Raw genomic sequence first — 25402 nt, 5'->3', positions numbered from 1 at the left:
AGGGCGGGCCCAGGGCCGGGTCCCGCGGGGGAGCAGTCCGAGGCCGGTCGGCGCGTGATCGACAAGATCTTCTTGGAACCGTCGTTTCTTTGCCCTCCGATCCCCCTCCAGTTATCGGGCAGAAGGTCAACATCGCGGCCCGCATGATGATGAACTACCCGGGGATCGTGTCGTGCGACTCGGTGACCTATAACAATTGTAGCCTGCCCTCCTACTTCTTCAAGGAGCTGCCCAAACAGGAGATGAAGGGGGTGGTCGACCCAGGACCCGTCTACCACTGCCTGGGCCTCAACGAGAAAATGTGCGTCCCGGCTAAAGCGCGGAGGGGGAGGCGGAGCTGGGAGGTGATGAGAGGCCACTTGTCCCCTCTCCCCGAGACTCCCAAGGAATTCCCCACCAGCATGGCGCCGCGGGCAGAGCACAGGACCGGGAGTCGGAAGGTCGTGGAGTCTAATCCCGGCTCCGCCACTTGTCTGCTGTGTGAATTGGGCCTCGGTTACGTCAGCTGGAAAACGGGGATCGAGACCGTGAGGCTCACGTGGGACAAGGACTGTGTCCAACCTGATTGGCTTGTATCCACCCAAGCGCTTAATACAGTGCCTGGCACATAATAAGCACTTAACAAATACCACGATTATTATTATTATCTCTTCCCAGACTTTCACCCCCGTCCCCTCCCAACCAGGAGGAGGCTACGGTCCCCAGACCCGCCCCGGGCCGAGGGGGCAGCGAGGAAGTGGGAGATCAGAATTCCCCAGAGCGGGGTGGAGGAGGAGCAAGAGAGGATAAGAGAGAAGACGCCAACTATCCTATTAGAGGCGAGGGGAGGGTCGGGATCAGGCTGACTCTGACGTCACCCTTCTCGTTTGTCCCCTTAGCATGTTTGGCATGGCGTGTCTCACCCGGAACCACCAAGAGGAATACCCCCTGTTGGGTAGGTAGCCAGCTTCCGGGAAAGGGACGAGGCTCGCTAAAGATGGCAGCCCACGGGGCTTTGTGGATGCCGGAGGCTGCGTGTGTCGTGGGGGGTGTCATCGTGCTGGGTCCCCACGTCCGTCTGCGTGCCGAGGCCTGGCGCCCCTCCACGGTTTTCCCGAACCTGCCCGGCGCCTACAGTTCTCCCCCCTCCCCTCCTCCAGGGCGGGATAAGGAGATCCAGTTCTTCGTATCCATCCTGAATGACTTTGTGGTCTCCAGCTGCAGCCGGGTCCTGATGTTTGAGGGCTCTGCCGGTTACGGGAAGAGCCAGCTGATCGTGGAACTGGACTTTCTGGCCAAGAGCCAGAGCCACAGGTCGGTCCCCTGCCCCTGGGGCGGGGAGCCTAGTGCCTCGGGGTCTGCCCGCGGGCTCACGGCCGACAGAAAAAAGAATAGATCTCATCGGGTCTGAGGGAGCCGCCAAACCGCCTGGCCGGCGGCCAATCTGCTGCCGGTCACCCCCTTCTCTGTGTGCGGCTCCTGGAAGCCTCCAGTCCGAGGGACACGGTGGATTTGAGGCCGAGGGTTATGGCCTTTTTTTTTTTTCTTACGGTATTGGTTAAACACTTACTAAGGGCCAGGCACCATACTAAGACCTGGGGTAGATACGAGGTTGGACACAATCCCTGTCTCACATGGGCCTCGTGTTCCTAATCCCCATTTTTCAGATGAGGTAACGAAGGCCTGGAGAAGTGAAGTGACTCGCTCGAGGTCACACGGCAGACAAGTGGCCGAGCCGGCGTCCTTCAGACTGTGGCCTCATAGAGATCTTGGGGGACGGAGCAGTTTCTCCTTGTCTTCCCCGGCCCGAGGGTCCCCTGACCTGTCCCCGCTCCCCTCATCGGCCCGGCCCCCTCTTGCAGGGTCATCTCTCTGGGGCTCACCAAGATCAGCATCCATCAAGCCTTCTACACCATCCAGCTACTGATGGCCAGCTTGCTGGGGCTCGACGCCTGCAAGCATTATAAAGAGAGACAGACGAATCTCCAGGTCAAAGTCGGGAACCTGATCGACGAAAAGGTCTACTGCCTCCTCAATGACATTTTCCACGTTCAGGTACCCGGCCTGATGATGGCATTCGCAAGCTCAAGGGGCCTCGGTCTGGGCCTCAACGAGAAAAATGTGATTCCCTGTTTCCCCCCACCCCTGGATTCGGAGCTTCGGTTTGTCTATTGACTGCCAGGGCCCAGCCTCCCTGGACCCCAATCCTACAGAAAAAATAATAATGGCGATTGGGATATTATCTCAATCAGCGGTATTTATTGAGCGCTTACTGTGTGCAGAACACTGTACTAAGCGCTTGGGAGAGTACCGGAGAATTAGCGGACATGGTCCCTGCCCCATAACGAGCTTACAGCCTAGAGGGGGTGACAGACGTTACTATGAATAAATAATTCCTAATCTAGAATTTAGAGATATGTTTACAAATGCCGTGGGGCTGGGGGTGGGGCAGATATCAAACGTCCAGAGGTATTAAATGGTAACTGTGGGCCCAGGCCCTGTGCTAATCACTGGGGTAGAGGTGGGAGCATCAGATCACGGTCCCTGTCCCTCATGGTGCCGGCAAGAGGGAAGCAGCGTGGCCTAGAGGGAAGAGTCCGGGCCTGGGTGTCCCGGGACCTGGGTTCTAATTCTGCCTCTGCCACTCGCCTGCTGTGTGGCCGTAGGCGAGTCGTTTCACTTCTCTGGACCTCGGTTTCCTCATCTGTCAAATGGGGATGAAATACCTGTCCTGCAGCCCCCTGAAGCTGTGAGACCCTGGTCAGACCTGATTACCTTGTCTCCACCCCAGTGCTTAGAAGCGTGCTCAGCACATAGTAAGCTCTTAATGCCACAGCTATCAACTTAAGTAGGAGAGGGAGACGAAGCATAATACTGATCCAGAGAATAATTATGCCATTTCTGAAGCACCTACTCCGTGCCGAGCGCTGAACCGAGGGCTGGGGTAGATACAAGAAAAACAGGGCGGACACGATCCCTGTCTCCCGCGGCTAGTTTATCCCCATTGTACTGAGTCCCAGAGAGGTTAAGTGGCGTGTCCAAGGGCACACAGCAAGTCAGGGGCGGCGCTGGGATTAGATGCCCGGTCTCCTCCCTCCCGGCCCTATGCTCTTTCCACAAGGCTCCACTGCCTCCCAGGAGCCGCATCTTCCCGCCTTGGTGGTTAAAGCTGTAGCTTGGCTCGGCCGGTGGGGCTCGTGTGCCTCGGGAGAGCGGGGGCACAAAGAGCAATGCTGGGAGGAGCCGAGAGATCAGCCCAAATTCATTCATTCAATAGTATTTATTGAGCGCTTACTATGTGCAGAGCACTGTACTAAGCGCTTAGCACTGTACTAAGCCCAAATCCGGCCAAGCAGAAAATTCGAGCCACAAGAAACAGTGCGGCCTAGTGGAAAGAGCACAGGCCCTGGGTCCTGATCCCAGCTCCGCCACTTGCCCGTTGTGTGACCTCGGGAAAGTCGTTTCACTTCTCAGGGGCCTCGATTGCCTCGTCCGTAAAATGGGGATCCCCTCCTACTAGGACGGCGAGCCCCATGTGGGACGGGGACTGTGTCCGACCTGATTAGAGAAGCAGCGTGCCTCAGTGGAAAGAGCTCGGACTTGGGAGTCAGAGGTCATGGGTTCGAATCCCGGCTCCCCCGCTTGTCAGCTGCGTGACTGTGGGCAAGTCACTTCACTTCTCTGGGCCTCAGTTCCCTCATCTGGAAAATGGGGATGAAGACTGGGAGCCTCACGTGGGACAACCCGATTACCCTGTATCTACCCAGCGCTTAGAACGGCGCTCTGCACATAGTAAGCACTTAACAAATACCAACATTATTATTATTATTGTATCTACCCCAGTGCTTAGTACGATGCTCGGCACGTAGTAAGCGCTTAACAAATACTACAACGATTATTACTGTTGCGAAGCCACCAGTCCCCCGTTTCCTATCCCCATCCATTCCCTGCCTCTGAGCCGGCCTGATGGGAGGCAGTCGGTCCGTGGTATTAACTGAGAACTCACTGTGTGCGGAGCATTGTACTAAGCATCTGGGAGAGTTCAATACAGCTAAATAACAGACGCATTCCCATCGGACCCCGCCGCCCAGCCTTCCCTGGCCTGTGCGTACCACCCCACCCGGCTCACGTCCAGACGGCTCTTCCCGTGCAGTTTCCCATGTCCCGCGAGGCTTCGAGGATGAGCCACCAGGAGAAGCAGAAGGAGATCGAAGCGTTGTTCACGCACGTCCTGGAGCGGGTGAGTGCCCCTCCGGGCCCCGAGCGGGCGGAAGCGGGGACGGGTCAGACGCGGCGGACCCTGGCTGCCCGGGGGCCCCTCTGCCCGGCCTCGGCCGCGGCTGGGAACCCGGACACCCCCGACGGCCAGCCTCGCGTCGGTTCGCTTCGGCCAGAATCCCTCAGGAGGCTTAGAGAAGCAGCCCGGCCTAGCGGCAAGAGCACGGGTTTGGGAGTCGGAGGTCGTGGGTCCTGATCCCGGCTCTGCCACTTCTCAGCTGTGTGACTCTGGGCAAGTCACTTCTCTGTGCCTCAGGTACCTCGTCTGTCTAATGGGGATTGAGACTGTGAGGCCCCATGTAGAACAGGGACTGTGTCCAACCTGATTACCTTGGATCTGCCCCAGTGCTTAGAACAGTGCTTGGCACGTAGTGAGCACTTAACAAATACTATTATCATTATTAAGTTTCCCCTGTGGTAGGTCTGGCCTTTGTGGCGGAGGGGGAGGGCCACCGGGCCCAGGGAAGTGGCTGAAAAGGACATAATAATATTAATAATAATGATAATAGTGGCATTTGTTAAGCTCTTACTTTATTCCGGGCACTGTTCTAAGCGCTGGGGTGGATACAGGCAAATCGGGTTGGACACAGTCCCTGTCCCACGTGAGGCTCGCGATCATGTGACGTCTGGTCAGTGATTTAAGAGCCAGGCAGACCTTGTCCTCTGACCTCTCTGGAGAGAAGGGTGGACTGGATTCTCTGCTGGGGCTTGAGATTCCCCACTCTAACAAAGCTCAACTTCCTGAGCCCGGTCAGGGTTCACAGATCTGTGCTCCTCAAAACAACTTGAATTTTCTCTTCTTGCCTTCTTCCCCTCAGAAAGTGTTTGCCACGGGCAGGACCAAGGATCTAATTGCCATTGATCCCAATCAAGGCCCTAAGGTGTACTGGAGGAAATTTAGGAGAGCAGAATGAGTGAAGTAATAATAATAATAGTGGTATATTTTAAGCACTAACTATATACCACACGCTCTACTAAGGACTGGGGCAGTTACAAAATAATCAGGTTAAACGCAGTTCCTGTCCCACATAGGGCTCACAGTCTGAATCCCTATTTTACAGCTAAGGGAACTGAGTCACAAAGAAGTACAGACAAGCGGTGGGGCCGGGATCAGGACCCAGGTCTGCTGACTCCCATACCCGTGCTCTATCTATCTACCAGGCCTTGCTGCTTCTCTAAATAAATGGCGCAGCTAACTCAGCCCAGCCTCCCAGCAGACCCCATTCACGGGAGTTTGGTTTCCTCTCCCTCCGCCCAGGAAGCTAAACAGGAGAAAATCATTTTCATCATCGACGAAGCCCAGTTCATCGACGAGACGTCCTGGAACTTCATGGAGAGGGTGCTGCAGAGAATCCCCATCTTCTTTATCCTGTCCCTGTCGCCGTTCTTCGACGTACCCTGCGACGCCGCCCAGGCCATCATGAAGAGCCGGGACACCACCTACATGGTCCTGGGGGAGATGACCCCCGCGGACATCCGGGCCAAGGTCTGCCTGGACCTCAACGTCGCCAGCATCCCCAAAGAGCTGGAGATGTAAGTCAGTCGGTCGGTCGGGTTTATTCGGCCCTTACCGTGTGCGGAGCACTGTGCTAAGTGCTTGGGAGATGACGAGAGAACCATAGAACAGACGCATTCCCGGTCCACAGTGAGCTTACGATCTAGAAGGGGAGAGAGACATGAACAGAAATAAACGAATGACAGATAAGGACATAACGTGGGGCTGGCGGGGGGATGAATAAAGGGAGCGAGTCAGGGTGGCGCAGAGAAGAGGAAAGGAGGGCTTAGTCAGGGAAGGCCTCTCGGAGGAGAGGGGCCTTCCATAAGGCTTTGAGGCTGGGGACGGTCATCGTCTGTCGGGTGTGAGGAGGGAGGCCGTTCCAGGCCAGAGACGGGACGTGGGTGAGAGGTCGGCGGTGAGATAGACGAGATGGAGGGACAGTGGAAAGGTTGGCATTAGAGGAGCCAAGTGTGAGGGCTGGGTTGGAGGAGGAGAGCAGCTAGGTGAGGTAGGAGGGGACAAGGGGAGTGACCGCTTTAAAGTAGAGGGTGAGGACTTTCTGTGCGATGCAGAGGAGGATGGGCAATCACGTTTTTGAGGAGTGGGGAAACAAGCCCCAGCGGGGTCATGGTCAGCTGAGGGTGGTAGGGGAACCCAAGCGGCCCGGGCACCCCACGGGAAGGAGGGCTGCTCTGCTGGGGAAGAGCCAAGTGTGTGACCCCCCCCCACCCCCAGCGTCGGGGCAGCTCGGACCAGGCCAGATAGAGTCCCCGTCCCACACGGGGATCCCATTCTAAGTAGGAGGGACAACAGGTATCAAATCCCCATCTGTAGTTGAGGAAACTGAGGCACAGAGAAGTGAAGTGACTCGCCCAGGGCCCCCCGGCAGGCAAGTGGCGGAGCCGGGATTGGAACCCGGGTCCTCTGGCTCCCAGGCCGTGCTTTATCCACTGGGCCAAGTTAGCGGCAGGTCAGAGGTGCTGCGGTTCCCTTCATCCCGTGTCCCGCCCGCCCCAACCACTGAGAAAATATGCCCGGTCGGGCAACCCCCCCCAGCCTTCCAGGTAAAACAAGTCAAACCCTGTTCCCCACTTGCTTCCGGTGCAGGTATCTGGTGGAAGGGAGCTGTGGGGTTCCATTTTACTGCGAGGAGCTGTTGAAAAACCTCGACCGGCACAAGGTCCTTCTCTTCCGCACCTTGGTGAACGAGGACATCAAGATGAACGTGACCTGGGATGTCCTGTTCAGTGAGTCCCCCGGGCCCCCGCCGCCCCCCAGCACCAGGTCCACACTCACTGGGCCTCGCTCTCCCCTCCGCCAGGGTGGTCTTCGGGGGGGGGGGGGGGGCGGCCCCGTGGTGCCGACTCACCGGCTCCGCCCAGATACACTAGTCCGTCGATGGGTCAGAGGAGGAGTGTGGCCCAGGGGAAAGAGAATGGGCCTGGGAGTCACGGAGAAGTTAAGTCTCTCTGCCTCTGCCCCCGCCAGCTGGCATTCTTCCCTTGAGGCTGGCATCCCAAACGTTTCTGAACAGAAGTGATCAGCAAACAGAGTGCCCCGGGCACAGAGTACAATAAAAAGACAAAAGATCCACTTCCCTCCCTCCCTTGCAGTAGGAAGATAGAAGCGATCGATTCATCACGGGGATTTATTGAGCGCTTACTCTGTGCAGAGCCCTGTATCGAGCGCTCGGGAGAGTACAATACGACAGAATTAGCAGACGGGTTCCCTGCCCGTAACGACCTTACAGTTAGAAATTGTGCTGCTTCGTCGCGGCGGGGACGTGAGAAAGCGAGTGGAAAAATTAATAAGGCTTGACCCGGAGCAAGTGGACCGAGCTGTACATAGAGCTGCATTGGGGCGGGCGGAGAGTAGGTAGGAGAAGGAAAGAGCAGCAGCGTGGCCTAGTAGAGCGGCAGCGTGGCCTGATAGAAAGAGCCCGGGCTTGGGAGTCAGAGGACCTGCGTTCTAATCCCAGCTCTGCCAGTTGCTTGATGTGTCATCCTGGGCAAATCGCTTCCACTTCTCTGTACCTCAGTTACCTTATCTGTAAAACGAGGATTCAAATTTCCTCCCTCCAACTTAGTCCGCGACCCCATGTGGTATATGGACTATGTCCAAATTGATAAACTTGTATCTTCCCCAGTGTTTAGAACAGCGATTGACACCCAGTAAGTGCTTAACAAATACCATTTAAAAAAATGGGGGCTGCTGGAGGAGGTGGGCTTTTGGGTGCTCTCTGGAGATGGGGAGAGGGGAGGGACGGGGTCTGGCGCAGTGGAAGGAGGAGGAAGTTCCAGGCAGAGAGGAGGCCGGGGGCTTCACTGATACTCTGATTTTTGTAGCACATTGCTCAAGTCACCCCACTTCTCTCCGTGGCCAGGGAAGTGACATGAAAAGGGGCAGGGGGTCACTAAGAGGGCTCTGGTGGGGGGTAGGGTATTTCCATTCCTACGATGGAGGGATAATAATAATATGATAATAATAATAATACTTGTTAAGGCTTGCTAGGTGTCAAGCACTGTTCTAAACACTGGGGTGGATACAAGATAATCAGGTTGGACACAATCCATATCCCACACGGGGCTCATAGTTTAAGTTGGAGGGAGGTGAATTTAATCCCCATTTTACAGATGAGGAAATTGAGGCACAGAAAAGTTTAAGTGACTCGCTCAAGACCACACAGCGGACCAGTGGCAGAGCCGGGATTAGAATCATCATCATCATCATCAGTGGTATTTATTGAGCGCTCACTGCGTGCGGAGCATCGAAGAGAGGACCATTCAACAGAATCCACATGCTCCATGCCTACAACAAGCGACAGCCTAGGCGGGGAGACAGACGTTAATTATAAATAATTTACTATGCATAATTTATAGATATGTACATCCTCCGATTCTCAGGCCCGGGCTCTTTCCGCTGGGCCACGCTGCTTCGGGACAGAGAGCCTCCTCCCACGAGGCAAAGGTCAAGGGTCAGACTTGAGTGACCCCGGCCGCTGCCCAGGTCGGATCCTGAGCTCCGTCGGCCAAAGGAGCGGTCTTTAGCGGGTGTCCGGTGCCCGACGGGGAAAGCGACCCGAACGTGACTTCTCGCCTCTCTTCCCTCTTTCCTTCTCGCACAGAAAATTTCACCAAGCCCCAGCAGGTTTTGGGCATATTCTCTCTGCCCAGCGTCGACGAGGGCATCGAGGTCTGTGACCTCACGAAGGGCGTCAGGCTGAAAAACATGTCTCCCCCATCGACGTTGAAAGGTGAGGAACCGACGGCCTCCGGCTGCCGCGACCACGTGGCCCCAGGAATAAGCTAGGCGTCGCGCCTCTCTTCTCTCCTCTCCCGCTACTGCCCGGAAAGGTTTAGCCAAGGTGCCGCTGTTCTCAGCGGAGAAAGAGAACGGTGTTCAGTCAGCCATCGGGGGAGCCTGAAATGGACAGGAAGTAGTTTCTACCATCAGGGCCATTCTTAGGGCGTGGGGCTAGGCCTCACCTGGCATCAGGAAGGGAGCTGGGGTGAGGGGTGATGGGGGAGGAGAAGGGAATGGGTGGAGAGTGGGATTACAGGACAGGACTAGTTTAAGAGCTAGGAAAACCTGACCGACAAATGCCATGAATACTGTGAATTCTGGGACTCTGGCCTTTGGGCCCTATGTGTCCGTTCGCCGTGACGTACTGGTTTCTCCGAATAGGTGGAATTCCGGTAAGTGCGCCCGAGCGACTGTGAGTATTGGGCCTCACCAGCGTGGGTATGTTAGAGGCTGCCTCTGTACCCTCAAATCTGGGTCTCCGCGATGTCATCGACTGGGGTCTCCGGGATGACCTCCTCTGTGACGTCGTCGATTGGCCTCTGTGTCGGCCTCCTCTGCGATGTCGTCGACCGGCCCGCAACGCCGTTCTTTACGAAGGCGTCTCTGTGACGGCGTTCCCCGGGAGGTCGCCGATCGGCATCTCTGGCGTCCTTTATGATGCCGATCGGCGTCTCTCTGATGACGCCCCCCGCGACGGCGTCGATCGGCCTCCGCGGCGGCTCCCTGCGCGGTGTCGTCGATTTCCGTCCCGGCTTCCTTGGCCACGTCATCGACTGACCTCCGGGATGGCGTCTTCTGGGATGTCGTCAACCGGCCTCCGTCACGGCGCCTTTCGTGCTGGCGTCGATCGGCGTCTCGGTGACGGTGTCCTTTGACTTGGGTTGCCAAGTCAACCCAAGAGTGACCCCCTCATCCCACCCACCCACTGCCACGGACTCCCCGGCTGGTACGGGCACTGACGTGAGCCCAGGCGGGTCCGGGGCAGGGGGACGGGCTGGGTCCCGACCACTGGGTTTTTTCCCCACCTGCAGAAATCTCCCTGGTCCAGCTGGACAGCATGAGCCTCTCCCACCAGATGCTGGTGCGCTGCGCCGCCATCATCGGCCAGACCTTCAGCACGGAGCTCCTGTTTGAGGTCCTCCCTTGCTGGAACATGAAGATGATGATCAAAGCCCTGGCCATCCTGGTGGAATCTTCCATCTTTTACTATTTCCGCAACAGAAAAGAGTTCCGGGCGGTTATGAATCAACACTCTTCCACCTTCGAGGTGCATTACCGTTCCATAGCCCTGAAGCCCCCAGGAGGGCGGGGTAAGTGACGCCCCTCCTCCCTCCGCCCCCCCCACAAGTCTGCCCCTGGCTACGGTTCCAGCCGGGCCGGCAGGCCGACCGGGCCGAAAAGAGAAGCGGCGTGGCCTATTGGCTAGACTCCAGGCTCGGGCGTCACAAGAACCTGGGTTCTATTTCCGCCTCTGCCACTAATCTGCTGTATGACCCTGGGCTAGTCGCTTCACTTCTCTGGGCCTCAGTTTCCTCATCTGTAAAATGGGGATTAAGCCTGTGAGCCCATGTGAGACACGGACCGTGTCCAACCCGATTAGCTCGTTTCTCTCCGGCACCTAATACAGCACCGGCCCACAGCAGGCGCTTGACGGATGCCATTAAAAAAAAAAAAAAAGACAGCCTCTGACCCTCCCCGCCAACCGCCCAACTCCCCGAATTATTTTTCTGCAGCAGCCGGAGAAGAGGAGCAGATCCGGGACCTGGAGAGCGAGGTGACCGAATGCAGCGTCATGTGCTTCTGCAAGCCGATAATGCAGAAGACGGCCTACGAGCTCTGGCTGAAGGACCAGAAGACGGCCCTGCACCTGAAATGCGCCCGCTTCCTGGAGGAGGACGCCCACCAGTGCGATCGCTGCGGCAACGGGGACTTCATCCCCTTCCACCATTACACCGTGGACATCCGCCTCAACTCCTTGGACCTGGACACGGTCAAGAAGATGATTCACCTTCACGGAATTCACAGTAAATCCCCCTCACTCGCGCCGTCCCGCATCCAGCCCGAGGCTGGGGAGCCCCAAGCGGGGAACGGACGGAGGCCTGGGGGAGGCAGGAGGGACCTAAGCTGGACGACGGGGACCAATTCCTGGTCGTAAGTCTTCAGCCAGCGGGGGATGCTTTACTAAGAAGGGTCTGCCAGTCCCCTTTTCCCGACTGGTTTGGGTGGTCTAGCGGCTAGAGCGCCGGCCCGGGAGTCAGAAGGACCGGGGTTGTTATCCCGGCTCCGCCACGTATCTGCTGCCTGACCTTGGGCAAGGCACCTCAGTTGCCTCATCTGCAAAACGGGGATTAAGACCGTGAGCCCCACGTGTGACGGGGACTGTGTCCAACCCGATTCGCTTGCGCCTACCGCAGCGCTCAGTACAGCGCCTGGCACACGGCGTGCACTCGACAAATGTGTTTTTTTTCTTCTAAATCAAGGACCTTACGGTCTAATCTCATAATCTCATCTCATTTTTTTGAGGTTCAGGCGTGTCGAGACTGTGTTGCGTTACAGGGTGGAAACGGTCTTCTTTCTTTTCCTTTTCAGAGAGCAGACGCAGCTCCACGTCCCAACTGAAGACTCTGAAGAAATCTGAGGTCTTTCTGGAAGATCTCAGGTACAGGGGTGTGGTCTAGTTTCGCAAGTTGGCAGTCGACATCGAAGCCGGGCTCAAGCCATCGAGAGGGTCTTCGCTGGATGGATGGGGAGACTGGGGCGGAGAAAGGGGAAACGACTTTGAAGCAGACTGTAGAAGCCAGAATGGAACTTTTGCCGTGGACAGCGACGTAGTTTATAATAATAATAATAGTATTTGTTAAGCGCTTACTCTGTGCCGGGCACTGTTCTAAGCGCTGGGGTAGATACAAGGTAATCAGGTTGGACCCAGTCCCTTTTCCCACATGGGGCTCACGGTCTTGATCCCCATTTTACAGATGAGGGAACCGAGGCACCACGAAGTTAAGTGACTTGCCCGAGGTCACACAGCAGACAAGAGGGGGGGCCGGAGCTGCTCAGGAGGGAGTCGCTGTAGCTCTGCATCTTGTCGTACTGTTCTACTGTCCTCTCCCAAGAGCTCAGTACAGTGCTCTGCACACAGTAAGCGCTCGATAAATACGATTGACTAATGACCGATTGCCCGTAGGCAGGGAGCGGAGAGGAGGGCAGGTCCCGTCCACCCTCCCTCCTGCCAGACATTCCTGGGTAGGAGAGCCCGGGGGTCACCTTCCCCCACTGGCGGCGGCTTGGCCCTCCTGCTTGGACCTGCACCCTTTAAGCACTTGATAATCCCGGCTCTGCCACTTGTCAGCTGTGTGACTGTGGGCAAGTCACTTCACTTCTTTGTGCCTGTTACCTCATCTGTAAAATGGGGATTAAAACTGTGAGCCCCGTGTGGGACAACCTGATCACCCTGTATCTCCCCCGGCGCTTAGATCAGGGCTCTGCACATAGTAAGCGCTTAACAAATACCGACATCATTATTATTATTATTATTATTGTTCACCCCACCCCCAGCCCTACGGCATTCAGTACATAACCATCATTTATTTTTATGTCTGACCCCTCTTCTACATTGTAAACTCCTTGCGGGCAGGGAACGAGTCTACAGTAAACTCCCGGTAAACGACTGACCGAGCCGGCGGCGGGGGGGGGGGGGGTGTGTGATGATAAATTGTTCTTTTTCTTGTTCTCTTCCCCCTTTCGGACAGCGCCGAACAGATAGGAGGAAAGGTCTTGGGTTTCTTTGACTTAATTTTAGAAAAAATCAAGACGCCCGAAGAAAACCTCATCCCCATAGAAGCCTGCCAATGCCATGAGATTCTGGAGTCCGTCGTCCTGCCTCTCGCCTACCACTTCATGGCTCTGGGCGAGGAGAGCAAGGCCTTGTATTACTACCTGGAAGTCGCGGCCGCCTACATCAACGTGTCCGACAACTACTTGGTAAGCGACCTCTCGCCCCTGGAGCGCCCACCCCCAGCCCCTGGACCGTCTTCCCGGAGTTCCGGCTCTCTCCGACTGTACCCTCCCGTCCCAGGCCCCACGCCTGGGGGACCCCGTGCATCTTCGTGGCAGAATCGGGGGTGGCCAGACGAGGCCCGGTTTCCGATCCGGGGTGATGGTTTGCTTCGCTCATCCGCGGGGACCCCTCGGCCGGCCGACGCGGGATTGTAGCCGGGGAGGTCTTTTGGGGGGCAGGTCAGAGCCCCCCTACGGCGCAGTCCGTCGGACACATCAACCTTCCCTTTACGGCCCAGGTGGGAAGCGGCCGAGGGGTCGGTCGGCTGCAGTAGGGGAACGACCGCTCCTCCAGCCTGGAAATTTGTTATGGGCAGGGAACCTATCTACCAACTCTATGTTGTCCTCTCCCAGGAGTCTAGTACAGCGCTCCCCACACAGGAAGTGCTCAATAAATACCGTCAATTGGAACAAGAACAGCCAGGCCCTCTTATAGTCTTGTCCCATCCCGGTCTCACCTCGAAGCCCTGCCTCTCTTGCCTGGTACCTTGACTGGAGAGAGAGAGTGTGTTAGAGAGGGGTTTTTTTTTTTGGTCCAGAGGAGAGTCTGACCCCACCTGCCCGATTTATTGTTGTAGCGTACTCTCCCGAGCGCTCAGCACGGTGCTCTGCACACAGTAAGTGCTCAAGAAATACCATCGACTGACTGATTGACCTTGCTTTCAGGCCTACATCTATCTGAATGAAGGAGAGAAGTTGATCAAATCGCTGAAGGATAAAAAAATCTACCACCGATTCGAGACAGCCACTTTCTTCTGCCTGAAGGGCCAGGTGAGGAAGAATCAGTCCCTCGAAGGTATTTATTAAGCGTTTACTATGTCCAGAGCACTGTATTAAGCGCTGGCGAGAGAACGACATAATGGGAACAAAGGGGGCGTTCATTCATTCAACCGCATTTACTGAGCGTTTCCCGGGTGCAAAGCACTGTAGTAAGCGCTGGGGAGAGGACGGTATAACAACAAACAGACGCCTTCTTGCCCACAAGAGGGGGGAACTGAGGAGCGACGGAGCCACCGGCTCTTCCCAGCCCGGGCCCCTCTGTGGGAGGGAAGGAGGGAGGAAGAGAGGGAAGGGAGAGAAGCAGCGTGGCTCAGTGGAAAGAGCCTGGGCTTGGGAGTCAGAGGCATGGGTTCGAATCCCGGCTCTGCCACTTAGCTGTTTGACTGTGGGCAAGTCACTTAACTTCTCTGGGCCTCAGTGACCTCCTCTGTAAAATGGGGATTAAGACTGTGAGCCCCACGTGGGACAACCTGATCACCTTGTATCCCCCCAGCGCTTAGAACAGTGCTCTGCACATAGTAGGCGCTTAACAAATACCAACATTATTATTAAGGTTGGAGGGCTGGAGGGCTTGGTTAGACTGTAAGCCCGTCAAAGGACAGGGACCGTCTCTATCTGTTACCGGTTTGTCCATTCCAAGCGCTTAGTACAGTGCTCTGCACATAGTAAGCGCTCAATAAATACTATTGAATAAATACTATTGAATGAATGGAGGAAGGGAAGGAGGGAGGAAAAAGGGTGCGGCTCCTTTAGAGGGTTTACGGTACCGGAGCCGTGCAGCTCAGGAGGGCCCCCTAGTGGCCTGAAGGAGTCAAGGCGCCTCACTCGTATCTTCCTTCAATCCTATTTATTGAGCGCTTACTGTGCGCAAGGCCCTGTACTAAACGCTTGGGAGAGGACGCTAGAACGACAAACAGTCCCATACCATACCCCCAACGAGTCTAGCTTCCTCGCTCATGACCCAGCCAACGACCAGGGTAATCGAGGGCTGCTGGAGAGGGTGGAGGCCCTTACCCACCCTTACCCTTAACCTCCCCCATCCAGTAATAATAATAACAATGATTATGGTATTTGTTAAGCGCTTACTATGTGTCAAGCACCGTTCTAAGCGCGGGGGTAGATACAGGGTCATCAGGTTGTCTCACGGGGGGGCTCTCAGTCTGGATCCCCATTTTACAGATGAGGTAACTGAGGCCCAGAGAAGTTAAGTGTCTTGCCTAAGGTCACCCAGCAGACAAGTAGATTAGAACCCAAGTCCTCTGACTCAGGCCCGGGTTTTGTCCAGCAGGAACCCCCCCCCCCAACACATACCACAATTAGCATCATTAGAGACGACTAGGGCCCACCCTCCGCCCTCGCCCCCCGCCCCCAGGGAGCGAGGGAGGCGCTCAGGGTCTTTTTCCTCCCCGTCCTCGCCCGACGGACAGGTCTGCTTCAACATGGGCCAGATGGTCCTGGCCAGGAAGATGCTGAGAAAGGCCCTCAAGTTGCTGGATCGGGTCTTCCCGTACAACTGCGTCTCGGTGTTCTTGCAGACCCACGTGGAGAAAACCCGGCATTATGCCTACCTCAACCAGCCCAACGAAGAGAGCCCCCCGCCCGGGTAAGAGGCCCGGGGCCCAGGCGGGAGGGCCTTGCCCGCTTCCGGCGGGGTGACAAGCCCCCCAAAACCGTTGCCAAGGATGCCCGACATTCCGGCACCCGGGGGCTGAGTGGATTCGGTCAGTCAATCGGGAGCGCTACAAGCTCTTAATACTTAGGAGAGTTCAACAGGGGCGAGACACGTGGATAGGGCCCGGGCCCGGGAGTCGGAAGGACCTGGGTTCTAATCCCGGCTCCGCCACTTGTCTGCCGTGTGACCTCGGGCGAGTCACTTCATTTCTTCTGCGCCTCGGGTACCTCATCTGTGAAACGGGGATGAAGACTAGGAGATCCCATGCGGGACAGGGACTGCGTACAATCTGATAAATCTGAATCTCCCCGACCGCTTAGTAGAGTGCCTGGAACGTAGTGAGCAGTTAAAAAAATACCATTTAAAACAACAAGAAAAAGCTCGCGATGGAGTCTTAAATCGGTCTTTTCAATCAGTCAGTGATACTTTAGAACGCCTACTAAGTGCAGAGCACCGTACTAAGTAATCGGGAGAGAACGATACAACGGAATTAGCAGACGCGGTCCAAACCCGTGTCTTTCCCACGCTGGCCAAAGCCAGTAGAAGCCGGGGGGATAATGACCGGGCACCGGAGCTCTGGATAACCAACCACGGCACTCAGATCCTTGTCTATGAGCTCTATATTATAAATGATTTATCCGTATCGATGTCGGCCTCCCCCTCTGGGCCGTAGACTCGTTCGCGGGCAGGGAGCGCGTCTGCCAATCCGGGGGTACTCTGATGATGATGATGATGATAATGGCACTGAGCACTTAGGACGTGCCAGGCGCTGTACCGAGCGCCGGCGGGGGGAACACAGGCAAATCAGGTCCCACGTCGGGCTCGCGGTCTTAATCCCCCTGTCGCAGATGAGGTCACCGGGACCCAGAGAAGGCAGCGACCGGCCCAAGGTCACACAGCAGACAGACTTTCCGACTCCCAGGGCCGTGCTGCCGTACTCTCCCTACTGCTCCGGTCCGGGTCCGCGCGCACGGTCGAGAGTCCGGTAGACACCATCAACCGACCGATCGACGACGACTCGGTGGTCTGACTCCCGCGGGTGCAGGAAGAAGAGGCTGGCCCAGCTGTACCAGCAGACCCGCTGCCTCTCCCTCCTGTGGCAGATCTACAGCCTGGACTACACTTTCTACTGCAAGTACTTCGCCCACCTGGCCGCCATGATGCAGGTCAACTCGGCCCTGGAATCCCAGGATGACTTTCAGGTGGGTTTGTCCTCGGCAGTCTCCTCACGGAGCCTCATTCTCATGTCCCGCCTCGGACCCCTCCTTCTCGCCCTCCCTCCTGCCCGGAACCCCTTCCCCTCTTCACGACCGCCGGCCCACAGCGCTCTCTCCAACTTCGAAGCCAATAGTAATAATAGTAACTGCGGTATTTCATTAATGATGGTATTTAAGCACTTACTATGTGGAGAGCACTGTTCTCAGCGCTGGGGGATACAAGGTGATCGGGTTGTCCCACGTGGGGCTCACAGTCTTCATCTCCATTTTACAGATGAGTAACTGAGGACCAGAAAAGTGAAGGGACTTGCCCGAAGTGAGGCAGCTGCCAAGTGGCGGGGCAGGGACTGGAACCCATGACCTCCGTGTCCCAAGCCCGCCCTCTTTCCATTGAGCCACGCTGCTTCTCCGATTAAGCACTTAATTTAAGCGCTTCCCGTGGGCCAGGCGCCGTGCTAGGCGCTGGGGCGGATTCAAGCAAATCGGGGCGGACGCGGTCCCTGTCCCACATGGGGCTCACGGTCTCGGTCCCGATTTTACAGACGAGGGAACCGAGGCCCGGGGAAGCCAAGCGACTCGCCCGAGGTCTCGCGGCAGACGAGCGGCGGAGCCGGGGTCGGACACCTCCTCCGGGAGGCCTTCCCCGATCAATCGGTCAACGGCCTTTAGTCAGTCGGTCAATGCAGAACGCTTGGATCTCATTCTATCTCCTCTTGTGTTCTTACACTGACGCACACGACTTCACCCTCGATTTCTTCCTCCTCCTCGGATCTCGGTGTCCGTCCACCCCTCTCGATTGCCGGCTTTTTCGGGGCAGGGATCGTATCACCTGACCCTTGTCCTCTCTCGAGGGCTCGGTCCGGTCCTCTGCACACAGTAGACAGTCAGCCCCTCGAGGGCGGGGATCCGTCGCCCCTCGTACTCTCCCCAGCGCTCAGTGCGGCGCTCAGTAGATACCACTGGTCGAGGACAACTTCCGTGCGAGCTCTGAACGGGCCAGAGCCCCCGTCCACACCGCACGCCGTGCCAGTCCGCGCCCCACGGGCGCTCTGGGCCCCGCGGCACCCCGGGCACCGTCACGGGGGCGCCCGGCGTGGCCTCGGCGGACGGCGGGGGGCACGGTCGCGTGGACCGTGGGAGCGGGGCAGGGCGAGGCCCGGAAACTGAGGCTCGAGGCGATGAGTGTGTCCCCCCGGGAAGAGGGGGCGAATCCCCCCCGACGGAGGCCCCGCCCGGGGCTCTGACTCCGGCCCCCCCTCCCCCCCCCCCCCGGCGCGCGGCAGATCATCTCCGCCTTCCTGGACTACTCGCTGCACAGCCAGCTGGCCGGCTACCAGGGCATCTGGTTCAAATACGAGATCATGGCCATCGAGCGGACCTTCCAGCTGCCGCTGAGGGGGAAGGGGGTGGAGATCGTCGCCTTGGTCACGGACAAGCTGTCCTACATCAAGCACCTGATGGGCTACCTGGACCTGTCCATCCAGCTAGGTCAGACCCTCCGCCCTCCGCCCGGCCCCCTCCCTCCCCCGCTTCCGGGGCGACCTGGCACCATCCCGCTCCCCCCCATCTCCCCCGCAGGCTACCAGGCCCAGAGAATGTGGGGGCTGCTCAAGAGGCCCGACAAGCACTATTTGGTCCTCTGCAGACTGTCGAAGGCGCTCTTCTTGAAAAACAGGTATTCGCATCCCGGCCGGAGTGGGGAGCTCGGGGGGAGCCGGCCCCGGGCAGCTCCACAGAAAGGGTCGGTGGGGCGGTGGTCTCGCCCGTCTGGAGCCCGGGCCCTGACAGGTCTCTAGGGAAGCAGGCCGGAGTAGCGGGTAGAGCAGGGGCCCGGGAGTCAGAAGATCCCGAGTTCTAATTCCGCCCCCGCCACCCGTTCGCTGTGTGACCAGGTCACTAAGCCCGGTGTGGGCAGGGATCGTCTCTCACTGCTGGACTGAACTTTCCAAGCGCTTAGTACGGTGCCCTGCCCACAGCGAGCGCTCGATAAATACGATCGAATGAACCTCTCGGTGCCTTAGTTACCTCAGCTGTAAAATGGGGAGTGCGACTCTGAGCTTCAAGGACGGGGACGGCGTCCAACCCGATTTGCTTTTATCTACCCCAGTGCTTGGCACATAGTAAGTGCTTAACAGATACCGCAATTCTTATCGAGTCTCCCGCCAGTCCTCTCCACAGAGGCGTGGGGATGGGAGGTCTCGGGGCCCCACCGGCCTCCCCCAACCCTTTCCCGGCCCGGGGACCGAGGGCTACCTCCTGGGTACTCGGCCTACGCCCCCGCCCTCCCCGGGGCACCCGCATGAGGGACCGAGTGTCCGTGATGACACGACCCCCGTGTTCCCTTGGCTGAGGGAGGCTTCTTCTGAGGTCATCCTGGCAGTAGACCTGAGGTCCTGTTTCCCGCCGGGCCGGAGCTTCTGGTGGCGAGGGGCCAGACCAGAGGGTGTCCCCCGCCGTAGGTACAAGAATCTGATCCAGGTGTTGAAATGGCTGTGGGAGCTCTCCGTCAACGAGGACCACATCATCAGCAAGGCCTTCTTCTACTTCGTCTGCCTGGACCTCATCCTGTACGGCGGTGAGGGCTCCTCGCCGCGGCCGAGGAGGGGCCGGGGGTAGCCTCCGGGTGGGATGAGGAGGCGGAGGGAGGGGCTCATCCAACTCTGCGGTTGCCTCCGCCATCCCAGCTTCGGCAGAGGCGGAGTTCGGCTGTGGCTGAGCGGGGCAGAGGGAGCGGGGTGGCGTCCCGGAAACCGTCGTCGTGGGATTTGAGCGCTTCGTAGGTGGCCGGCACTGAGCTGGACGGAAGATAATCGGGTCAGACACGGTCCCTGCCCAACACGGGAAGCAGCGTGGCCCGGTGGAAAGAGTCCAGGCTTGGGAGCCGGAGGACGTGGGTTCTAATCCCGGCTCCGCCACTTGCCTGCTGCGTGACCTTGGGCGGGGCGTTTTGCTCCTCTGTGCCTCAGTTTCCTCCTCCTCAAAACGGGGATTCAGTCCCTGTTCCTCCTCCTGCTTAGTCTGTGTACCCCATGGGGGACCCGATTCATTCATTCGATCCTTTCTATTGAGCGCCTACCGTGTGCAGAGCGCTGCACCAAGCGCTTGCAAAGTACAGTTCGGATACAGGGAGAGACGATCCCTACCCGACGACGGGATCTAGTATCTACCCCGGCGCTTGGTTCTCTGCGTGGCACGCGCAAAATCGCCCCAGTGATTCTCGTGGGGGCTCACAGCCGCAGAGGGCGGGAGAACAACCTCGAGTCCGCGGAGGAGGTGGGTTGGCGGGACGTCCCGGCTGATTCTCGCCTTGCCCCCCCCGCTCCCGGCGCAGGCTTCGTCTACAGGCCCTTCGACGAGTGCCTGGGCTTCACCACCCAGAACGACGACAGCAATATCCTCAAATTTCACAGCGGCATCATGATGGGACTCTATTCCGCTATCGCGATCTGGTACCGGGCCCGTACAGCCTCCCTCCTCTAGCCCGGCAGCTCCTCGCAGGCAGGGACCGGGTCTACCGACTCGGTCTGCCGGAGCGCTCAATCGGATGTTCCCGAATGACCGGAAGCCCCCTCCAGCGGCCGCCCACCCACCTCTGCGTCGAACAGGAAGTCCTCGCGATCGACTTTAAGGCAGTCGTTCCCCTTGCCCCCTCCCACCTCACCTCGCCGCTCTCCTCCTCCGACCCGGCCCGCACGCTTCGCTCCTCGAACGCCAACCTTCTCACTCTACCTCCATCCCGACTATCTCGCCGCCGACCTCTCGGCCGCCTCCCGCCTCCGGCCTGGCACGCCCTCCCTCAGATCCGACGGACGATTCCTCTCCCCGCCTTCAGAGCCTTACCGGAGGCACGTCCCTTCCAAGAGACCTTCCCTGACTGCGCCCTCCTCTCCTCTTCTCCCACTCCCTTCTGTGCCACCCTGACTCGCTCCCTTTATTCATCCCCCTCCCGGCCCCACGCTACTTATGCCCACGTCCGTCATTCATTTATTTCTATTTACGTCTGCCTCCCCCTCTGGACCGTAAGCGCGGCGTGAGCGGGCAACGTGTCTGCTTCTTGTTCCGTCATCCTCTCCCAAGCTCTCAGTACAGTGCTCGGCCCCCAGTAAGCACTCAAACAAGACTGACTCGCCGACCCACGACTGAAGGCGGACGGGCATCCGGACCCCGGGGTGCCGGCAGACACGGTGCCGAAGGGAGGGCGGGGGTGGGGGCCGGGGGCAGAGCCCAACCGAGCCGATTCTCTGGGCCCCCCGGGCAGGTATGCCAGGCTGCAGGACTGGGAGAGCTTCGGGGAGTTCTTCAACCGAGCCAAGAAGCTGGTGACGAGGAGGACGGCGTCCGTGCTCTACTGCCAGGGCTTCTCCCGCTTCCTGGAGTGCCAGGTCCTCTTCCTGCAGAGGCAGATCGAGGAGCAGGCGCCCAACGCCCAGGACAGCGGCGTCGAGCTCCTCAAGGTGAGGCCGGCCGGGGCGGGTCCGCGGTCCCCCCGCCCCGGAGGGGGGGGGGGGGCCGGCCCTCACGGTCCCCCCGTGCCCCCCGCAGAACCTGGAGAGTTTGGTGTCTCGCTGCACTACCGGGCCCATCTTCCACCCGCGCATCTATCACCTCATGGCCTACGTGTGCGTCCTCATGGGGGACGGGGAGAACTGCCAACTCTTCCTCACCACCGCCCTGCAGCTCTGCGAGGCCCACGGAAACCTCCTGGAGAAGTGTTGGCTGGACCTCAGCAAGGTCAGCCCCCTCCTCTCCCCTCCTCCGCCGCCATTTCCTGGAGAGAGAGGGATGTGGGTGGGGGTATACGCGCGGGCGAGAGACGCGCGTGACCGTGCGAGCCCGAGTCAAGCGGGAAATCGTGTTTACTGAGCACTTACTGTGTCCAAAGCACCATACGAAGCAGTTGGGACAGTTTATTTTCCTCTCACGATGAGCTTACGGTCCAGAGGGTATAATAATAATAATACTAATAATTGCGGTACCTGGTGAGCGCTTACGCCCCTCTCCCCCCCGTAGCACTTACGTATATGCCTGTGATTTTATTTATTTATATTGACGTCTGTTGATTTGTATTGATGTCTGTCTCCCCGCCTCTAGACTGTGAGCTCATTGTGGACGGAGATTCTCCCTCTCTATCGCTGTACTGTACTTTCCCAAGCTCTTAGCACAGTGCTCTGCACGGAGTAAGTGCTCGACAGATACGATCCCTCCCTTCGCGTCGGGAGCTAAAGCACGGGACCGGGAGTGAGGTGATCAGGATTCGAGTCCCCGCTCCGCCACTGGCCCGCTGGGTGACCAAGCCTCTCTGGGCCTCCGTTTCCTCCTCTCTAAAATGGATCTACGCTAGACTGTGAGCCTCGTGTGGGACGGGGACGACTGTCCGATCTCATTACCTTGTATCCATCCCAGAGTTCCTTCCTCTTCCACTCTGGTCCTGGGTTCTTCTGGGTCGCCAGCCTCTCCTTGCCCCTCTCCACTGGCCGCGCGGGGCCGTTCCGTTGGGTCCGGGCCCTCCAGCCCCGCCGCCACCTTCACCCCCGGCTCCCTCGGGACAAGGAGGGGGTGCTTTTAAGAAACAGAAGCGGTGCAGCCCAGTGGGAGTCAGAAGGCCCCGGGTTCTAATCCGGACTCGACCGCGCGTCTGGTCCGTGACGTCAAGCGAGGCACCTCACTCCTCTGGGCCTCGAGTCCCTCATCTGTAAAATGGAGATTAAGACCGTGAGCCCCGTACGGGACGGGGTCTCTGTCTGATCGGATTCGCCCGTATCTACCCCGGCGCTTAGTACGGCGCCTGGCCGGTAGTAAAAACACCATAAGAAGGAGGGGCACCAGCGTGGCGGGCGGGGCGCACCCCGAGGCCATGAACGGGCAGCCGCCCGCCCCGGCTTCGAAGCCCGCGGCTGAGGATTCCCCGAGGCCGGGAGGGCCCGGCCTCGATCCGGGTCCCCCCCCCGACACGCGGGCTTTCCTTCCTCCCCGTCCCGGCCCAGAAGTGGTGGTACTCCGGCAAGGACCCCGGCGACGACCACTGGTTCCAGACGGTCTTGAACCTGCCGCTGTGGGACGAGGTGCTGACGGGCCGCATCAACCTGGAGGAGATCGAGCAGAACAAGTTCCTGATGAAGATCACGTCGGCCGACAACCCCTTCCGCAACTTCCGGCCGCGCCACAAGGCCACCTCCAGCTCCCTGGAGGTGAATCAACAGATGCTGCAGCCCTACAGTACCGCGGCCGACTAGCGGGGAGCGCCCGGCCCGGCCCGCGGCGCCCCGAGACCGGCCCGCCGGCGGGCATCCGCCCCTTCCCCGCTTGCGCCGGCCCGCCTCGGCCTCCTTGGCGAGCGCCCTCCTCCGCTCCTCTCACTCCAGGACCAACGGTTCCGGCGGGAAAGGGTAGGGCACCGAGGAGTCACCGCCCGCGTCCCCGTCCTGGCCCGGAGCCCCTTCCCCTCAACCCACCGCCGCTGGGCGTTGCAAATAAAGCCGGGAGGAGGTTCACCTCGACGAAGCTGACGACCTTGCCACCCTAAAGCTTCTCCCGCTTCCTCCGGCCTTCCGGCCCCGGGTTTGGCCCAGAGGACGGAGGGGGGACGTCTCTCGGGGTGTCCCTGGCGGCTTCTGACACGGCAATAACGGCAGAAATTGTGGAATCGCTTACTCTGGGCCGGGCACTGTACCAAGTGCTGGGGTCGAGGGGAGCCAGTTGAGTTGGACCCAGTCCCTGTCTTACGTGGGGCTCGCGGTCTCGATCCCCATTTTAGAGCTGAGGTGACTGAGGCACGGAGAAGCGAAGTGAGTCGCCCAAGTTCACAGCTACACTATTTGTCTGCCTCGTGATCTCGGTCAAGTCGCTTCGATACTCTGGGCTTTGGTCACCTCATCTGGAAAAGGGGGACCAAGACCGTGACGGGGACCGCGTCCAATCCGATTACCTTTTATCTACCCCGGCACTCAGGAGAGCGCCCGGCACGCAGTAAGCGCTCAACCAACCCCACGACTATGGTTACCGAGTCCCAGCTCCGGCCCCTCGCCGGAATCAAACCCGAAACGGCAGCGGGAGACAGGCAAACGGGGTCGTGGGAGGCAGAGAACACAAGCGAGCGGCTCGGGCCCGGGGAGGCCCCGGGGGGAGCCCGACCCGCCACGGGAACGACCGGTTCGGGAAGTTCTGGGGAGGTGGGCGGGCGGTGACGCCCACCGCGGCGGATGAAATCGCCACCGGTGGTGGGGTGGGTCTCATTTCAAACACCAGAGGCGAGGCAAGTCCGTGACCTGAGTAATGGGAAAGGGGCGAACTACAGGAAGGAGACTGACCGCTCGTCCGCACCCCGGCCGGTCAAGCTTAACTTCCTTCCCCTCCAAACTAGTTCCGGGAAAAATGGATTCTTGTACCTCTTCTCCGTTCTTCCCCTCCCACTGGTAGAGGTGGAAAGTGATTAATATTACTACTACTACTGATAGAGGTAAGCTTTTACTCTATGCCAAGCACTGGAATAATAATTACGGTATCTGTTAAGCACTTACTATGTGCAAAGCACTGTTTTAAGCGCCGGGGTAGATGATGATAATTATGGTATCTGTTAAGCGCTTACTCTGTGTTGAGCACTGTTCTAAGCGCTGGGGTAGATACAGGGTAGATTGTCCCACGTGGGGGTTTACATTTTTTTTAATCCCCGTTTTTACAGATGAGGTAACTGGCACAGGGAAGTTAAGTGACTTGCCCAAGGTCACACGGCAGACAAGCGTTGGAGCCGGGATTAGAACCCACGACCTCCGACTCCCAAGCCCGGGCTCTTTCCACTGCGCTATGCTGCTTCTCTCGATACAAGGCAATCGGGTTGGACACCGTCCCTGTCCCACCTGGGGCTCGCAGCCTCGATCCCCACTTTACAGACGAGGTAACCGAGGCAGCGAAGTGAAGTGACTTACCCAAGGTCACACGGCAGCAAGTGGCAGAGCCGGGATTAGAACCCACGACCTCTGACTCCCAAGCCCGGGCTCTTGCGATTAGGCCTGGGGTAGATACAAGATCATCGGGTCTGAAAGAGTCCCCTTCGGCCTGGGGCTCACTCTCCAAGGCAGAGGGGGAACAGGTATTGAATCCCGATTTTCCAGATGGGGAAAACAAGGCCCAGAGAGGTTGGAGCTGGGATGAGGACACAGGTCGTTCTGAATCCCAGGCCTGGGCTCTTTCTACTAGGCCAGAATGCTTCTAAACGGCATAATCCCATCACCTCTGTCACCATCCCTTTCTCCGCGGGTCTATGTCAGCCGTTAACCACCGTCTCCGGTTACTCTATTTGGAAATACCCTTTTCTACCTCCAGCCCGCCGCGCGTACCCCCGCATTTAGAAGATCAGCCCCCTAGCAACAGGTTCTCGCGCGGTTGTACTCTCCCAAACCTGTAACGCAGAACCCCGCACGCCGCAGGAAGTGAAAAGATACCATCGACGATCATCCCCGCCCAAATCAGGCAATTTAGATCCGCGTTAATGAGAATCCGGTGCTCGCCCTCTCCCACCCCGCAACAGGGACCGGCTCCCCGGGAGGAAAAACCCCAATCCCAAACGCTGAAGCCACGACTCCCCGGCTCCCGTCTCTTCCCCGTCCCCCGCCCGGGGGTGAT

The 25402-nt window shown here is 58.5% G+C and overlaps 1 protein-coding gene across 6 annotated transcripts in view; it reads left to right on the top strand.

The window, feature by feature from the left end:
- ADCY10 (adenylate cyclase 10) overlaps positions 1-23501 on the top strand; it is a 40153-nt gene extending 16652 nt beyond the window's left edge. For 3 of the 6 annotated variants that reach the window (XM_029080747.2, XM_029080746.2, XM_029080752.2), the window contains 23 exons: positions 112-301; positions 879-934; positions 1140-1293; positions 1842-2034; positions 4133-4219; positions 5516-5790; positions 6863-7002; positions 8880-9008; positions 10090-10368; positions 10792-11082; positions 11648-11717; positions 12808-13039; positions 13781-13885; positions 15322-15497; positions 16612-16768; positions 18067-18271; positions 18362-18458; positions 19198-19358; positions 20115-20232; positions 21042-21237; positions 21326-21514; positions 22768-22971; positions 23146-23501. In XM_029080747.2, coding sequence (XP_028936580.1) covers positions 112-301; positions 879-934; positions 1140-1293; positions 1842-2034; positions 4133-4219; positions 5516-5790; positions 6863-7002; positions 8880-9008; positions 10090-10368; positions 10792-11082; positions 11648-11717; positions 12808-13039; positions 13781-13885; positions 15322-15497; positions 16612-16768; positions 18067-18271; positions 18362-18458; positions 19198-19358; positions 20115-20232; positions 21042-21237; positions 21326-21514; positions 22768-22971; positions 23146-23289 — 3848 coding nt within the window. In that variant the 3' untranslated portion in view covers positions 23290-23501. Of the gene's footprint in view, positions 1-111; positions 302-878; positions 935-1139; positions 1294-1841; positions 2035-4132; positions 4220-5515; positions 5791-6862; positions 7003-8879; positions 9009-10089; positions 10369-10791; positions 11083-11647; positions 11718-12807; positions 13040-13780; positions 13886-15321; positions 15498-16611; positions 16769-18066; positions 18272-18361; positions 18459-19197; positions 19359-20114; positions 20233-21041; positions 21238-21325; positions 21515-22767 lie in introns of all 6 variants that reach the window. The other 3 variants (XM_029080749.2, XM_029080751.2, XM_029080750.2) reach the window with 3 other exon arrangements.
- The last annotated feature ends 1901 nt before the right edge of the window (positions 23502-25402 follow it).

Source organism: Ornithorhynchus anatinus, chromosome 16, assembly GCF_004115215.2.
Source record: "Ornithorhynchus anatinus isolate Pmale09 chromosome 16, mOrnAna1.pri.v4, whole genome shotgun sequence".
NCBI classification, from domain to species: Eukaryota; Metazoa; Chordata; class Mammalia; order Monotremata; family Ornithorhynchidae; genus Ornithorhynchus; species Ornithorhynchus anatinus.
This window is presented reverse-complemented; position numbering and strand designations above follow the sequence as displayed.